Below are 14,721 nucleotides of genomic sequence, written 5' to 3'. Positions count from 1 at the left end.
ACCTGCCCCACTTCCGCACACACACATTGTCTGTTCCTCAATTTCATGAGGGAATTCACTTTTCTAAAACATGAACCTAGTAAGGCTATAAGCATAAAGACTTAAAATTAAATATTATCTGAAGTGGTACTAAATCATGGCTATCAATAGATGCTACACTTATAGGCTACTAAAAAAAAAATCATCTATAAAGTACTAAGGAACAACTCTACAGGTATTCCTGGTCCACAAGAAATTCCTGCATGCTCTTTTTCATTAAGACAGTGAAATTTGTACCTATTTTGAACAATGATATTTTTGTGCAAGTGTTATGAACTGACCACCTACACAAGAATTCCAGATTTAACTTATTAGCAAACTGTTACTACCACTGGTAGTTTACCCGGTATTATCACTGATACACCCAAACGCACATACATACGTGTCGTACACTAAAAGACATGGTGAAGATTTGGCAGAAGGTAAACTGAGGTAGAATAGCCACTTTATTAATTTATATGGCTGGTATTTAACTTGAACCTGAGGTACGTTGCCCAAATAGAGGATTATGATGAATGTGCCGAACCCAAAGTTACACAAATATTTGTCGAAACTAATAAACATCATGAGTCAATATCAGAAGCTATGCAAAGTTTCAAGTCATATCAGAATGACAGCATTTCAAAGGAAGTTTATTACTTGCTTAAAAGAGTCAATATGCATACAGATATTATTCCACAGCATATTCTTTATTTTCATTTAAACACAAATGCTTAGAACTTAACACTAGGTACTCAATTTAAGTACATTTTCATTTCTGGATATATGTTATTCTACAACCTGGGAAGTAATAATACAGTCCTCTAGAAAATAGGCATTTATGATGAACAATGGATACAATCTAAATTGGAAAAACCAAACACATTTCATGAAGAATAAGTGACAGCCTAAAAGGTAATAGCTTTTGTAATGTAGTTGTAATAGAAGCTACACACAGTTCAAATACAAACATGCAGCATACGATGCTGGGGAAAAAAGACTGAAGAATTTGTATAATTCAGTTTTGCACAAAAAGATACAATTAAGATGTGAATTACTTTACAATTAGCAAACACATACCATCAAATTTATTATTTAAGAACGTACTTAAAAGGAAAAGTTTTAAAATTTATTTTTGAATTAGCCTGTTAGATTCCTACTGTTGTGTCATAGGATTTAAAAAAAAAAAATCAAAGATCTCAAATGGGAAGTTAACTGCTTGCTACACAACATAAGATGCAATTACTGTAATATACCATAGTAGCTGAACTTCTAAGGAATAGAGAGCTTTATATAAACAATCTGTACAAATAACTAAAGGAAAAACAGACAGACTTCTAGGATAGATGTGACAAATGTTGAGATATAAACACAGGAAAACATGCCAAGTGAAACGGAACGTTAAATTCGCTATGGAAAACATTACATCTGTTTATTACTCATTTCATTCATCCCTGAATCTTCATTTGAGCTCTGTATTTCAGCAAGGTGATTCCCAGATTCTGTGTGGGTGTCTGGTACGGGGTCACTGGGTCCAGCATGAGTATCTGAAGTAGATGCTGCAGCTGATTCAGCAGTGCACTCCTCTGCCTGCATCTTAGCTAGCCTGTAACTAGACAGCATCTCTTCCAGAAGGTGGCGGTAGTTCCCCCTATGATTAATTCTCATTTGCCTGAGCGCTTCCACCAATTTTCCCTGTGTTCCACTTTCCTCGGCTTCGCCAGGGTCCTTTTTTTAAGATTCAAGACCCCAAAAAAATCAGTTGTTAAACTAGGATATTGTCTAATGACATTTAAACAAAACAAAAACACACAGTTTTTCTGACTGAGAAAACATCAGCATTGCTCTATTTGAATCTAAAACACCTTATTAGCAACATATATCTTAGAACAATATAATCTGTGTTTGTCTATTTTATACATAATAATTTAAGAATTTATACCTATTACATCAGCATTTTTCATAATTTCAATTTATTTTGAGCCAGAGAGTGTCAACATGGTACCTCCTCCCAATTTACTCCATCTTGGTTCAAATTGGCTTTTGATGAATATAGCTGATATTCCCCACACCTCAATTGTCAGTGAAAATTTGAAAATTTAAGCTTCTTTAGCAATCAGGTCAATATTTTTAATTGTGAATTTCTGCACAGCCAATAGCAACACAGTCCTGTGAAAAACTTACTAAAGAGAATAAATACAGAACTCTACTGCTAGCAGTTTATAGTTGAATCATCACATTCTAAAATACTTTGAGCATTTATTTCAAAGTTATCCCCCTACATCAGAGACTGACTTCTGCATGCAGAATGCTGCTATGAAAGAAACATGTGCCCACCTATCAGCACCAGGAACGGTGGTGTTTGAACAACATAAGACTATTTCTGGCAGATGTGCATATTGGCTAGAAAAATTAACAGGTAGAACAGCTATTCAAAGCAAAATCTAGCAGCGTACAGCACAAAATCTGAGTAATAAACATGGTTAAAGAATGGAGGTCCCCTTGGCAAACCACCTATTTGGCTACAAGCCTTCTGCTGAGGACAACTTTTTTTTTTGGTAACTTTCAAGTGCTAAAGCAGTACTGTTGCTTTAAGGGAATAGTACATTCTAAATTATTAATATCTAGCAAGTTATCAAGTTAGACAAATGGAACTATCTCTGGGAGCCAGCAGATTTTGCAATACATTAGAAGCAAAATGCAGGGTGCCTTTTTCTCATGCTGACCTCATTTTGTTGTCATCTAGCCCAAAAGCTTCATAAACTACAAGTATTGTAGTCACTTATTTACAAGCTTAATAGCAGCATTAAGACACTACCTTGGGTTCAGTAGGATTTTAGATGGTGTAATGTTCCTAGAATAGAAGCCCCAAGGCTGATTAGCACAGTCTAAGTTAAAAAGGGGACAATTTTACCACAAAAATGAATGCTACTGCATATAATGCTATCCCTCTAAGCTTAATCTGTTGCATAAATAGAAACATACTTCCACTGTGGTTTGCTTGTCTTAGTTTGAGATGTTGACTCCCATGTACCAGCATTTTCATATTCAGATAGCTCTTCAAGAGCCCACTGAGGAGAAGCAAGTTAAAGGAAGTGGTTTTAATGTATGAAGTTGGACTGTTAATGCTTCATGAGCACAAAGTCAGTGAAAACTCAGGGCAGCAAGATAAAGATACAGATGTATCCTCTTAGGTTTTGAAAAAAAAAAAAAACAACCAACCCCACAACTATTTATGTATTTATCTAGCCAATATTAAACAAGGCAGCAAAACTGAACTGAAAAAAATCCAGTTTTTTAAAGTTCAGAGAACATCTAAATTCCACAGTTCCTCCAGCCCATCAGCTTTGCTCTGAGGTTGACATCAGTGAACATAAACCCTGAATCTCCACATTTCACAATATTCAGATCTTTAAGAATTCTTTTGGCAGATTGAAGTGAATACTTTTGCTCCCGTACAACACTGAGGAGTAAAAGCAATATAATCACAGCTCTGAGATTCCTAAGCAATTCAAATGCTAGTAGGAGTTGAAGTAACAGTGCTGGTGTTAGTGTTTGATATTCAAACTCAAAACCTGCTTTGCACCCTGTTTGACAGCAGGCTGTTTTGTGCTACCCTTGTTCCCTCAGTGGTATCAGACAAGAAACCCTACAAGCAGGAGGACAGAAACTGCCTCTTTTATATACTATAGCCTGTATATACACTGTAATGCATATTTTTCTCTAATGATGAGTGGCTGGAACGGGTCCCTGAAACCTAAGATTATTGTGCAAGTTAGCGTTCGTCTTCTTTCATGTTCTAATTCAATTTAGTGCTACTGACCATAAAAACATGAATAAATTTTCACTAGCTATTTTTAACATAAGCATTCACAATTCTTTTACACCAGTTCTACTATGTTAAATTTTGTATATAAAAAGGGCTACTAAGTATTAGGGACAGGATTTACAATGTTTAAGGGTGTAAGAATTTTGTCCATTTACATTTTTAAAATTATCTGTAGCAGCCCTTAATGACATATGATTTGATGTAGCAAAGTGCCAGTGTATTAGTAAAAGCAAGAGACAAATAAGAGTGGTTTCAAACAAGATGCTCAAACACTGCTTAAAACAAATGCCACTAAAACTATTAACACATCCACAACAATTTTAACATTGTTCCTTGTTTTAGGCTACATACACCCAAGTAGCCTAATTGGATAGTAGCCTCCTACTCTTAGGAACACAAAAATACGGTTGAAGAAGTAGAGCCATTAGGGAAAGAATACTACTTCAACATGTTAACTAGAACACTGACTTGGTGGTACTGTAAAATCACAGTGGTAACAATTATTTACTTATGAAGAAGTTAAATTCCCTTTAAAGTTTTGAAAGCACCAAGCCCCAATACATAACAGATTTATATTTTTTCACTTGCCCTTGTAAAGGCACAAGCCACCACATTTATTGTAGAAGTCCTTCTGCTGAAACACTTGCAAAGCTGCTCTTTGTAAACCCAGTCCCGGGTTTAAAAAATACTTGTACTCTGCTTGAGATGCATGAGAAAAAAAAACCAAAAACACCCACAAAAAAAACCCTGCCCCCCAAACTTATGACTGCTATACCCTGAAGCCCCACTACTGATCTCTAAATACTCCTGTAGTAACATTCTTTCACTCAGTCTCTCACTCTACACAACATCTTAGTTAGGATATATTTTAAAGATTCTCAGAAAATGCACATGTGAAGAACTGGAAGAAGTTACAACCACTAGCTTAGATGACAAAAAAAATTCTAAGCACAGCACAGAAATCTTTACAGTGCTGAGTACAAATGAAGCTAATCTAGAAAAAGATACCACCTTGGTTTTGATTTATAGACCTCCTAAGAACTTATTTGCAAAGCTATTATGATCCAGTTCACAGTAACTCAGGAGAACTAGTTTAAACTGTTAAAACACAAGAGTATAGTCTTTTGAAAGATGCCATATTCTCAATTGCAAAAGTTAATCTGGTTGGTTTGGGTTGATGTTTTATGGCATTTGTTTTCGTGGTTTTTGTGGTTTTTAAAATTTTTACTCATGTGCATTAATATTTTAGCAGTTACATTATTACTTTGTCAATGTAAAAAAATGGTTCCAGCCTTACATAAAATCATCAGATGAAGATGACTGCCACAGGTAGACTTTCCAGTTAGTAACACCAGCATACTGCACTATACCCAGGCTCCAACAGACACAGGGAAAGATTCTCAAGTGCAAGTCAGTGCACCTTCATACTCCGCACACAGCACCTGTCTGCAGCTCATAATTTTTAGTATGAAGATCCGCTCTCACTTCACACTGGTTTATAACAGGGGCATTATTAGTTACATTTCGGTCTCACTTGGAAATGTCATCATTGGGATGGACCACGTTTCCTTCCTACCTTTGCTTCCTGTTTACATGTGAGATGTGTAGCAACATTATCACAAGCGTGTAGACATTGTGGAGAGTCTGATGTTGAGTAACTGAACAGCTTCCTTCCCTTTTACTCACCCCGTGCACTAAAGTTCAAAAGACTAAGAGATCACCACTTATATACCTGGAACTGAGAAAGACTAGCAAGGAAGTCACATTTTCATCACCTCAGAAATGAGGCCCACTAAATGAGTCTATTCAAGGATAGTAAGGTAACAATTCCTACTTGCTGGGAAAGTACAAACAGGAATTGCATCCTTCACCCAGTGGCACATCCTCCTCTCAAAATGCTCTGGGTCAGAATCACTTAGGACAGAACGAAGAAAAGGTACCACCTGACAAATGACATCTTGCCACAAGATCAAACCAACATTTGTTCCACTGTATTTAAAACACATCATCCAAACCTTTATCGCGATTTGCACTAAACACCAACAGAAGGAAAAGTTTACAAAGTAGACTGGGGTGTACTGCTGACATTTCATATTAAAGAAGCCAAATTAAAAGGACTCAAACCAACTATCCAGGGATTCTAATGGCAATAAAGGTCAAAGCTATTAATAGTAATATGGGTTAAAGCTATATTCTTTCATGAGTAACTTGCATATTTAGTTTAGTTACCTCATTTTATTAAATTAAAATGGCTGATATACAAAAATTTCCTGGAAGTAGCCAATACACAAAAGGATAATGTATGTTAGGACCCAGCAAGCTTGCAAGGCTACTGAAAAGTAAATTTGGATATAGGAAAAAAGATGCATCAGAAATGCAACTATGGCATGTGATATTTCTAGGAAGTTGCCATTAGACAACCTTCCCCCCCCCCCCCACTTAAAAAACCCAACCAACTTATGAAACCTATGCTATAATCTTCAAATAAACCATTTTACCAATAACTTCACCCCCAAAGCAGGAACAAAATTATGGCTTAATATGAAAGCTAGTAGCAGGCTGACAGAGGTGCAGAGTTTCCTGAAGGACTAAAGAGGCTGAAAAGAGAAAAATTTTGTCTAGCTCGTTTTGTCATCCTGTTGCACAATTTGTTGAAAGTTAAATGAAAAATGTATACTCTGTCACTTTCAAACAAAAAAAGGAACTGCTAAAAAAATAGAAAAGTAAGAGATTCACTATTTGTACTCTAACAGAACAGTGGCCCCTTCCACCTACACAAGCCTTCTAGCTTAAGAGAATAAACCAAACAGAGGAAACAAAGGGACATACCACAATAATAGTTGTGGTGAGACTGCATATTCACAGCCTCAAGGGGCAAAACTGAAAATTTCAGTGTCTTTAAAATAAAATTTGACATCTCCCCAACACAATTCATTGTAATGACTACCTGACTGAGGACCTTGTAGCCATCTCAGAAGAGAGAAAATACGACAAAGGATTTACTAGAAGGTGAATAGTACCTTCACAGGTTAGTTGACAAACTCTAGAGGAAATGACAGCATGTGTACAAGCAGTGATGTTCTTTATCAGTTCTTCGGTATTCCCAATATTTTTTTTAAAAACAAATTTAACTGCAACTGATACGAACACCAGTTATTACTCTTTATACTGACATTAAGAACCACCTAGTAATCAGGTTTGAAGTTACACAAAACCATATTTCATCATGCTATTTAAAAGTCAACTTATTAGTAACTGGGCAGAAGAATATAAGCCATTTTAGAAACCAAACTGAAATAAATAAAATCCCTTTACACCTTCCTTAAACCACTGGACACAAGATATTTAAAAAGAGTGTAAATACTAAAAAAGTAGTCAATATTAGTCCCAATTACCCTTTCTATGCAGTGTACCAAGGTCTTCCACTCTTACGGAAGACAACAGGAAGTGTGTTTGCCCCCTCTTCTACTAAATTGCTGGACAGTAGACATAACAGCTAGTTAAGTAATGAATATGCCAACCATAATTTGACAATAATGAGCTATAATTTAGAAAAACCCTGCACTGTTGCCTCACAGGTTTGACTGAAAAAGCAGTAGTCAAATGTTTAAAAAGCCTTTCAGAATTGGGTGTCAATTTGCTGTCTTTTTCAGGATAAAGTTCTAAATCAAATCCATCCAAAACAAGGTTAAAATGAACTATATGCTACAACGTGTTTATAATACTTCATTGGCAGTGATATACACTTTTGCTTGATGACACTACTTTGATGTTCTCATTAACAAAGAGATGTAGCTATCAAAACAGGAACTTACCCCCTCATTCTCTCTGTGTGGATTCAGCCTACTATACACAGCTTCAATAATATTACGCCTAAAAAGAGAAGTTTTAAAAATATTAATCACAAAGGATTTCAAAACATTAAGAACTTAGAAGGTTTGAGCACAGTAATAATTTCCAAGTGTTGAAGACGTTTTGCCTTTAACCTGCCTCTTAAAAAGATTAAGCCCACTCTCAGTTTCTTTACTCACTTTCAATATGATGTTTGGGGGTTTAGCAGTAAGACAGGATTTATAAACACTAAGCAAGGCAAAACACTCTTACCTTACCCTCCCCATGGTCTACCCCTTTACATCTTTAGAAGTTCCATCCTTAGGAGTGCAGTTTAGAAGTTGCAGAGTCAGATTTTGACAAGAGTAACATTTAAATCTGTATTTTGCTTATTATTTCAAAATTATTCAATTTTACTGGTTTTCTTGCTGTATTTCTGGATGCAGAACTTGAAGACAGTTGGGGTTTTCCCCATTTTTATTACACATACACAGGTTACTACTTCCCTATGAACTTTTGAAGTGTTGTACCCAGGGTATACAACCTCCGAGATGTGTTGTGTTGTATCTATTGACTGCAGAAATTAAAAAACCCAAACACCACTATCTAGACTTTTTTCTGGCAGTGCCATATAGGTCCACACCTTCACAGGCAGGCAAGATAAGAATGAAAAGCTACTCAAAAAATAAAACCCAAAATAAAAACAGACTTCTGAGAGGAAAGAGGTTATGTCCCTACATCTTCAAGTCATAGTAAGAATTAGGAAATGTTCAAACAAGTATAATAAATATGATCAAAGCTATCAACAGCTTCAACAAAAGAAAAAAGAACTGCTACATGAACTAAGACTCTCAAGTCTGGAAGTAGCCAAGATCTATAAAAATGATATCTTACAGTATGCGGATAAGCACTGACTGTTGACTCTTCCAAACAAAGAGCACACAGGCAAATGAAGACAGTGGCAAATGTCTCAAAAAATACACAGTGATGGTTCTCAATGCAACAGAAATTTCCTCCCCAGAATACTGAGGATGCTAAAAGTTTGATGAAGCCCCTTCTGAACATATTTAACTACATGGAAGAGAAATTCTTAGTCACTAAGTACATAAACTACCTGAAGATCAGGAAGCACCTCAGCTGTAAGAAGCTGAAAACCAAAATAATAATGATAGAGGAAATATTTTACATATTTTCCTGGGTTTATATTCTTCCCCAGGCATCTACTTTCAGCTATCAGGTGGACAGGACATGAAGCTAGAACAGTTCTCACTCTGATCTACTATGACAAGGTTCTTATGTTCACACCATGGAAGCAAAGCACACTCAAAACAGAAGAGTTCAGTTTTTGAATGGAATTTTGCAAGTATGTCAGCTTCTGAGACAAAGCAATAGATTAGGTAATCTCAATATCTAGTGTCCGGCATCAGAATGTATTTTTCCAGCCATGATCCAGCATTTAAAATAGTACCTACTAGAATAGTCAGAGCTCTGGGAGATGGTTTACAGATCAATGAATCCAAGGGCCAGTGCATCAAATCTCAGGATGACCACTAACCTACAACACTGAAAAGAAATTGTGCTATAGTGTGTTCAGCAACGATGAAATCAGTGTTTCTCTACACACCACACCAAGACTAGCAGGAGGCAGGCGCAACAGATACACCTGACAACTTGAAGCCTCAAGGCAATTGTGTATATGCAATTTGTGCTTGTCCACACACAAAGGTTTTGGGCTCTTTCTGAATGACTTCCAAGAAAGAAGTTCAGAATTAAACTGATGGTGGCACTTTCAAAAAATATGTCCAATATGAAAAGTCCACTAAAGAACACAACTTCTCCAAGGGCATATCAGTTCAAGTCAATATTTGAAGAATTCTGGAAGGGTTGCATGGCTAAGCTAGCATGGGATCCATCTGCACTGATGGAATATTTTCCTAGAGAAAGGAAACTGAATCTTTATGCAAATGATACAGGAAAGGGTTCTCTTCTCTCCATTCAGTTCCATGTTCAGTGATGGTGGAATGGCACAATTTTGACCAGATGTCTGTTCTATGGAGAGCAATGGTACCTCACACCAATGTAACAGAAAACACCCAGACAGTCCAAGCAAGGCTGCCATAGAAGCAGCAGATAGCCACTGCAGAGCATTTAAATCAGACTTAAAACTCAAGCCTTTGAGAGTTTTTCTACTTTAGCAATTCACCTTTCTCTGAACAGCATATTTCTTTGTAGTCTCCTTTGAAGGGAAAATTCAGGAGCAAGATGTTGAGTGGAAGTACTAATGTCCAAGTGACAGGATGGCTCATAACTTCGGCAACAAGCGACCATTCTTTTGGCAGCATTTGAAGTTACAGAGGGATCTGCGTCAAGCCAGAAGCCAGTCTTTGAAAACTAATATTTTAAAAGATAAAACACCACCATCAAGTGACCACAGGAGAGTTGACACCTGTAGACCTCCTGTCTCAAAGAAGGAGCTAGTACAGGTTTCTACTCAGGTGGGATGTTTGAAGGAACTATACAATGCCAGTAGAAGTGGAACTACTTCAGAGGTTCCTAAGGTTTGCAAACATAATCCAGTCATGGTAACATCACATTGCATTTCTCCAACTCAAACATACTAAAAACCAGGAGCAACTATAACTGGTGCTAAAACCAAGTATGTCAGCCGCAGACAAGCTTTCTGCAACCTGTTTGAGCTAGGTCTTGGAGTTCAAACAGAAGGACGACATGCGAATTCTCCACGTCCTGGTACATCACAGAAGAAGGATCTCAAGATAAAGAATATTTTCTTGTTAGTACAAAAGTAAAGCTAATAAAAGTTACACGGTGTATGGTTTTGGGTTGTGTGGTTGACCTTTTTCAAAACGTCCGTTCAGGAGCTCAATCTCAGAAATGAAGTTAACTGAACACATCACTGTCTGCCTTTGGCCCAAGTTTTCAGGTTAAGAAAAAGTTACTCAATATTGTATTATATTATCTTAAAAGAAGCTGCAGAACACCTCCTGAAGTTGGTTCTCTTAACACAGACCTTCCAAAAGTCAAAATGGAAAGAAAGGCATCAAAAGGCAAATTCTGAATCTAAACCTATTAAAAATGTAACCTGGGTTACAACAAATCAAAATATAATTTATATGCAAAAGTTCCAGAATAATGAAGTAGTCCATGAGGCATGTTATTAACGAGCAAAACAACTCATTCAGCAGTTGGGAGGCACTAAGAATAGGCACACCACAACTTCTCTGAATGCTTGGAATGCACATAAGTGGAGAAAAAGGCTCAAAATGCACAGGTACTTTCAAGGCTAAAAAAATAATAGCAAACAGTAATCATTAATAAGTACATGCAATGAAAATAGATGTATACACAAACGCTCAGAGGACAGGGCTTCATATTTTGAAACACACAAAGATTCCAGAAGCAACGCAACCTATGCCAGGGAGCAATAATGGGTCTCACTGTTTGGGGCATTCTAGATTGAAAATTATTTATGCAATCCTAAATTATGTTCATTAAAATCCTTAGGCTGTTAGATCATCACCATCAGCCTCCCCAGAAAAACAACGTAATTTCTGAATGTTTTTTCCAATTAAGTTTCAAAATGCATATCCTAGTTCAATATTCTTAAACTGAACGTTAGATAAGCAACACTAAACGATTTTCTTATGAGAATGCTTGCCAAGCAAATAAGCATTGATACAAACTTATAATGGATACTAGGTGATCGAGGGAACATGACATCAGGAAAATTGAGCTGGTATTTTGATATTCTGATTACATTATTGATAGTTCTTAACAGATGTAAAGCAGTAAACAGCCAAGAAGAAATATTTTTTATTTTTTAATTGGCCATATGGAAATAGTAAACTAGTATGTTATGTACTAGAATACGATCAATCGGTTTCATCTTACCATTTGTAATGGGAACGGTGACACAAATGTTTATGTAGTGCAAAAGGTAAACTGGCTTAAAATATAAAACCTAACTGTTTTCGATAATTTGAGTACGGCTATTACAATAAGAAAGCTTTAAAACATTTAAATAAGCTCTTTTTTTGTGAAGTAAAGAGTTCAAGACACTCCAGTACTGTACTCACTTGCCAGCTAAACCACCTCCTGGTGGTAAATTGGGGATATTCTCCGCAGTTAAAATACGAATAACATGAGCAAGATCAGGCATTCCTTCTTCACCCGATTTTTCCATAATTTCTAATTTAAAAACAGAAAAAAATCCTTTGATTACTGGATTAATACTACCCATTCCTTAAGTCACTAAAATACAAGATAGTATCACTTTTTAACAGATGCGTTATGAGAGAGTTACATATAACCAGGAAAACATTCTTTAAAATTTAGGTAAACAGTCTTTGCATGGTGGAACAGAGCTATTAAAATCCATAGCCTGCCTTTCCGGTATGCTTCTAGCCATTCTCTCTCAGAGAAACTCAGAAGCAGACTGTGAACTGGATGAAATATCCTGGAGACAGCAGCCTGTTCTCTTTCAAAAGGAAGACATCTGGGAGTCTGTTTCAGTTACCTTCCCATTGCATTGCAAAACATTTTAGTAGTTGCATGCCATAAAGCCAATGCTTCCCAGGAATTCAATCATACTTCACTGTGAGTAACACCTTGAGTTCTCAAAGGCCTGAATCTCCAGTGCATAAACATTAAGACCATCATGCAGTGGAGAGGCATATATAATGGCCCATTATTTCTCAAGTGGCCAAAACAGAATATAGAACGGATGACGAATAATTAATAATACAGTATTCCATTTTCAAAGCAGAAAAATCACACAAGTCCAGTGCTAGTAAGTTCTTCCGCCTTGCAAAAGAACTGCCTAAACTGAAGTAAATCTTCACATGTTCTTATTCAAAGCTGCTGCAGGGTGAACACGTAACAGCTGTGTATACATTCACATAGGCAAAACACTACCAGCTTCTAGTCATCAGCCTCTAGTCATTCAACTACCACCACAGCAGAAAAAGGTTCACTAAGTTAACTACAAATTGTAGTTGTATGCATGTCATGTATTTTTAAGATTTTTTTTTCCTGAAAATGAATTAAGGAATGGAGGGCCATTTCCTGTAGACATGGTTCTAGATAAAAATTCTTTGTTTGAGCTAAAGAATTAAGAAGAATGAATCCTCTCAAATATACTAGAAAAACCACCAGAAACAAAAAAACAACTGTCAGTCAGTCTGTATCTTGGCTACTATCCAAAGACAAATAGATCACTTAAATTTCTTACAATAAATTTATTATATTCTGGATGCCTGATTTGGAGCCTGCAACTAAAGCTAGAAGCAGCTACAATGTGAGTTTCTTAAGTTAGTAGAAAAGCACATTGCTTGCCTACTTTAAACACTGCATCCCAAGTTTCCTGGTATTTAAACCTCTTGATGTTTATCACCTATCTAGAAAGCAAGTGGTATGCAGGCTTCTCTCAGGACTACTGAAAACAAAGTGCTTGCAAGGTACTTGATTACTTTGTATCAGGGTGATCTATAGGAAAGACCCCCAAAAAGCAATTCTCTTTTAAAAATAGTTTTACTACCCTGTAACAAATAAGGTGCTATGCTTCCAAGGCCCAATTTTAAGTCAGCACCATACAATCTCTGCAATGAATAAGCTAGGTATACTACTACTAGAAGAGGTTAAACATTCTTCCATGAAACTTTATGCATATTACCATACATACATCCATTATGAATGAATCACGGCCAAAGGAAATGACAGCTGAATACATATGCTTGAATCTTAGGATTTTAGTCACTACTTCTGTACACATTCACACAAATCAGCCACAAGTCCTTTTATACATTGCCTCCATTTGTGCAGTTCTACCTAGTTAGAAGTAGACTACCACTATAATTTTGCTGAGTCACATCTGATAGGAAATGTATATACTGCTTTTTATACCAAGAGCACATCTGGTTCTGTACATACTAAAAGCAGACAAATAGCAAGAATTAAGCAGCAGCAGAAAGGCTACAGAATTAAGTGATTACTAACTATTACTACAAGATTTTTGTATCTTCTTAAAAGGGAATTAAAGCAATGACAACTAAGGATTGCTGTATATTTCTTCTTACTGGAAACTTCTATTTGATACTGTATAACCACTTCACAAGGAGTGCTGAACTGAACCATGAGCATCTCTTCATACCTAGAAATTGCCAAACCAGGAATTCTGGTGAAACTGACTACCTCCTTTTTCTTTTCCTGAAACTAGGGTGAATAATTTCATCCAGAACATGTTCTCTCCCTTAAATAAAAGCTTCCTAATAGGATATCTGAGAACAAAGCAAATGACCAAACATGACCTTATTTCATTACACATCAGTTAGCAGATACACACTGTGTATTTGTTTGACAAAGGCCACACTAGAGAAAGAAACCAAATGTTTTCACAAACAGATTTATAGGCATTTACAACACTTTCACCTTCATCTCTATGATGTTAAGAATAACCCCGCAATTAATTTTTTCCTTGAATCTGCAAAACATGATTGTAGAAACTTCTACACCTGCATTGTTAATATAATGCAGACACTTAAAGAATAATTTCCTGACATTATCACACATGCAAATCCATGGAAGTCCACTACGAGGTCCTCTACTTTACTCCTAAAACAGTTATCACAAAAAGTTTAACTATTTAACTCAGACTTAATTTCAAAAATTCAGACAAAAATTTTTTCAATTTTATATAATTTAATTCCACTACTTGACATTTTTACCAGTTTCCTATGTTCCGGCATCTCCTTTGATTTCCAGCTATAAGACTATGACAAATCAGTTTTATATACAGTATATATTTTGCATATGTAAAATGCACCATCCAACTCACTGTATTAACTGAGTATTCATCTACTATTAAGACTGTTTAAGCCTACATATAACATGTGCCCCTAGTTATGATTTGGGGGATCAGTGTTCTGTGGTGTTTTGTTGTGTTTGGGTTTTTTCGGGGGGGTGTGTGTGTGTGTTTTTTTTTTTTTAACTGCACATCTGATACACCCTTTCAAATAAACTGAAACAGG

At 36.2% G+C, this 14,721-nt stretch overlaps 1 protein-coding gene across 7 annotated transcripts in view; it reads right to left on the bottom strand.

Annotated features, from left to right (window-relative positions):
- PPM1B (protein phosphatase, Mg2+/Mn2+ dependent 1B) overlaps window positions 1-14,721 on the bottom strand; it is a 64,057-nt gene that overhangs the window by 1,948 nt on the left and 47,388 nt on the right. For 5 of the 7 annotated variants that reach the window (XM_075089055.1, XM_075089053.1, XM_075089054.1 and 2 more), the window contains 3 exons: window positions 11,773-11,884; window positions 7,663-7,720; window positions 708-1,746 (listed from right to left, as the gene is read on the bottom strand). In XM_075089055.1, the coding sequence (XP_074945156.1) occupies window positions 1,441-1,746; window positions 7,663-7,720; window positions 11,773-11,884 (476 nt within the window). In that variant the 3' untranslated portion in view covers window positions 708-1,440. Of the gene's footprint in view, window positions 1-707; window positions 1,747-7,662; window positions 7,721-11,772; window positions 11,885-14,721 lie in introns of those variants that run through there. The other 2 variants (XM_075089057.1, XM_075089056.1) reach the window with 1 other exon arrangement.

The sequence above is a fragment of the Phalacrocorax aristotelis genome, chromosome 3, assembly GCF_949628215.1.
Source record: "Phalacrocorax aristotelis chromosome 3, bGulAri2.1, whole genome shotgun sequence".
NCBI classification, from domain to species: Eukaryota; Metazoa; Chordata; class Aves; order Suliformes; family Phalacrocoracidae; genus Phalacrocorax; species Phalacrocorax aristotelis.
Note: the sequence above shows the minus strand (reverse complement) of the source record. Positions and strands in the feature narration are given on the sequence as shown.